Source organism: Dendroctonus ponderosae, unplaced genomic scaffold (assembly GCF_020466585.1).
Source record: "Dendroctonus ponderosae isolate FM_Combo_2020 unplaced genomic scaffold, Dpon_F_20191213v2 Dpon_F_20191213_1, whole genome shotgun sequence".
NCBI lineage: Eukaryota > Metazoa > Arthropoda > Insecta > Coleoptera > Curculionidae > Dendroctonus > Dendroctonus ponderosae.
Window position 1 is genome coordinate 370,718 of NW_026017110.1, and position 3,568 is coordinate 374,285.

General features: G+C 36.9%; 1 protein-coding gene across 2 annotated transcripts in view; it reads left to right on the forward strand.

Moving 5' to 3' along the window:
* The window catches only part of LOC109542603 (ATP-binding cassette sub-family G member 1), a 14,847-nt gene extending 11,309 nt beyond the window's left edge, over positions 1–3,538 (forward strand). For both annotated transcript variants that reach the window (XM_019911891.2, XM_019911892.2), the window contains exons 5-11: positions 1,438–1,676; positions 1,745–1,858; positions 1,911–2,114; positions 2,166–2,282; positions 2,336–2,436; positions 2,490–2,645; positions 2,705–3,538. In XM_019911891.2, the coding sequence (XP_019767450.2) occupies positions 1,438–1,676; positions 1,745–1,858; positions 1,911–2,114; positions 2,166–2,282; positions 2,336–2,436; positions 2,490–2,645; positions 2,705–3,061 (1,288 nt within the window). In that variant the 3' untranslated portion in view covers positions 3,062–3,538. The remainder of the gene's footprint in view (positions 1–1,437; positions 1,677–1,744; positions 1,859–1,910; positions 2,115–2,165; positions 2,283–2,335; positions 2,437–2,489; positions 2,646–2,704) is intronic.
* The last annotated feature ends 30 nt before the right edge of the window (positions 3,539–3,568 follow it).

The window sequence follows — 3,568 nt, forward strand, 5'->3', positions numbered from 1 at the left end:
AGAAATATGCATTTATAAAGTGTTTGTGTCAATAATAAGGAAGAAATCGTCGGCTAAACATCGTGAACGCTCAAAAAACGCTTAAAATTTCTATTATTTCGGATCTGAAACTTCTACCATGCTTTTTAATGAGTTCGATTCCGTGGGCTAGAAATGATGTAAAATTTAAGACATTTTGAAAAAATATCAATTTTTTCAAAAAATTGGACCCTACTTTTGGAAAAATTTCGACCAAAAATCAAAGTATGCAAAATTAAACTACCAAATTGCATGAAAAATCAGTCTGCAAAGAAGGCTAAAAAACTAACTTACATGGTTTCGTCCGTCCTGTCATACATAAAGGAACAAAAGTCATTCTTACAAGAAGAAAACATGTTGCCACTTCGTTCAATCCTTCCATTAAAACAACGCAAACGGCTTCTGTCTTATATAGTATCATCAGTAAAACCAAAGAAAAAGCCTTAAACGTGCTGCACCGCTGGCGAACTTACCAACCACTAGACATCACCAAACAGAGCGTTTTTTGTGGTGTCAAATTTGCCTAGTCAAAGGGTAGGTATAATTTATCCGCCAGTAGGCGATTGGACTTTAGTCCGGTCGGATTAGATTTTTTTCCGGCCACTAAATAGATGCTTTTAAAAAAAGTTTGATACTTTTTTTCAAGTATTAAAAATACAGTTGAGTCCGGATATAACGAACTTGAAAAATGAACTAAAACTGGTTCGTTATATCCGGAGTTCGCTACAAGCGAATAATAAAACAAAAACACGGGGTGTATTTTATTTCGGTATTTTTACATAGAGTAGTAGAAGTTAGTAGGTATGATTAAAAAGAACACAAAAAGAACACACATTTAATTAAATTTCCTATAATTAATTTTCGTATATTGTATGTATTTTTAATACTAGAAAAAAAGTTTAAACTTTTTTTCAATTAAAAGTATTTCATAAACTTTTTTCAATAGCGTCAACGGTTCAAAAGTTATGCGCAAAAAACATTTTTCGCACATTCTTTAATTATTTAAACAATGTTCCCCTGCCGGAATTCGCGCACAAACTATTGTCCCAATTTATATAATATATTCTGACATTCTTCCGAACCACTTTCGATAATCTTTTACCTTCATCTATTTAGTGCCCGAAATACGTCTTTTAAAGTCTAATCTGACCGGACTACTTTTGAACTCGCGAAAAATGCGTTCTCAATTGTTTTTCGAACTATGTTGCTATGACAACGGCGGCTCAAACAGAATAAACGTCAAGGCGTCCTGTCAGCTTATGGCTAGTAGTAAATTTCAAAAAGTGAAAAGTTCCACAAGAGACGACACTAAGAAAAGGTGTCGGTAGAGGGATGATCTTTAAGATGAGTATTTTGTTAACGTGATAATTGTTGATTGTATGTTGCTTACACAACTGCAGATTTTCCCATTTTTTGCAGCGGATTGGATATAGTGGCCTCAAAACAATGCATAACACTACTTAAGGAATTGGCGTCTTTAAATCGGACTGTTATTTGTACGATTCATCAGCCCAGTGCATCTATATTGGATTTGTTTCATCACGTTTATGTGGTAGCTAATGGTTCCTGCATGTACCAAGGATCAGTTAACGCACTCTTGCCTTACTTGAGCGAAGTCCACTTAACTTGCCCAACATTCCACAATCCGTCCGACTTTTGTAAGTGTCCAGCTGCAGCAAAAATGCAATCAATCGACAGGTTTTTGACCATATTTGTCGCCTTTTAGTATTGGAGGTAATTAGTGGCGACCACGGCGACTACAGCCAGATTCTAATTCAAAAATCCAAGAACGGCTTGAGCCAGCGATGGCGGAGCGAAATTCCCTACTCGGCCAAAAATGGTAAGACTGTGAAACTTTAATTAACCGATAAGTCAAGGTTGAGTTTTTTCAGGGCTGCGTGAAATATACCAAACACCCGTAGTAACACAACCTCCTGTACAACTTACTTGTATAAAAGACACCCCGAACACTTATTCGACCAGCTTTGGCCATCAGCTACTTGTGCTGTTGAAAAGGACTTTTTTGGTCATATCGAGAGACAAAACGCTGACCTATAATAGGCTGTTGACGCATTTCTGCATCGCAATTTTCATAGGTATTTGGCAGTAGATTCAATTGAAGTTGAACTAGAACTAACTTCTTTCAGGTATTCTCTACTATGGAATAGGATCAGAAGCAGGGGACATGTACGACAATTTCAAATTCATGTTTTTCAGTGCAATGTTTCTCATGCTCACTTCGTTTAACTGTGTTACAACTACATGTACGTAACTTTTTTCAGCAGTTTTCACATTCCACTAGCTTTCGGCTTTTTAGTTCCTTCTGAGCTTCCAATAATAACCCGAGAGTATTTCAACAAATGGTATTCGCTCAAATCGTACTATTTGGCACTCACGTTTGCAGACATTCCAGTGCAGGTATTTTCAGTTAAATTAACAGCTTATTAACGGTTTACATGAATTGTTTGCAGATTTGCGCCACCCTTCTTTACGGATCCGTCACATATTTTCTGACCAAGCAACCGGTTGAATCGTTCAGAATAGTCTCCTTCCTATTCATGTGTGTGCTGATTTCATTAGTTGCTCAAAGTTTCGGATTATTTATTGGAGCATGCATGGACGTGAAGGTATGTTGCATCTTTCATCTTCCACCGGTTAAATGCTGTTAAATGAAACTGTTTTTCAGAATGGCGTGATTTTTGGACCGTTCTGTATGTTGCCGTTCACCATATTTTCCGGCTTTTTTGTGCAGTTGAATGCCTGCCATCCATCGATGCGTTGGCTCTTCCACATTTCCTTCCTGAAGTATGGGTTTGAAGGCATGGTGCTCTCAGTGTTTGGGTACGATCGACCCAAACTTCCTTGCAACTCCGAATATTGCCACTATTCCCGTCCGGAAAAGTTCCTCAGCAACATGGACATGGCAAAGTCGACTTACTCGTTAGCTGTGATATTCTTAGGCGGCTTGATAGTCGCCATCAGGATTAGTGCCTACTTTGTTCTTAGGGTTCAAGTGAGAAGGAGTAGGGGCAAAAGACGATAGCTTTTTATTCTGCTTTGTGCCCCATGAAGGATTATTTATTGACGTTAATAATACACTTAAATTTATTGCCAATTTTGTATTTCCCATTTTTTATTGTTGAGTAGACACTAGATTTTATATACAGTAGTTTGACAAATACCAAAAACAGGTACAAATATTTTGTACAATAGTTAGGATGCATTAATGAGATTTGAAGATTGAGATTTGAACTCAAGAAAGTTAATTATGAAGTCAGCAACTTTTTGTTTGCGCAGTGCAGGGAACCAGGGGAAATGGAATGAACATTTTAATTGCCGTCTATTCATGTTCGACAAAATAGTGATTTTTTAATTTTGCCAGGTGTTAATAGTGATTGCAGTAGTACAAGCCAGTGTTACATAAAGTAAATCAATCTAGTCTTAGTTTGCTAAATACGTTGTATATACATTTTTTATTATTGAATATTAGTTTGCAATATATTCGTTAGTGAGCAATAAAGCGTTTCGGGCTATGGCCTTTCCAGCATTG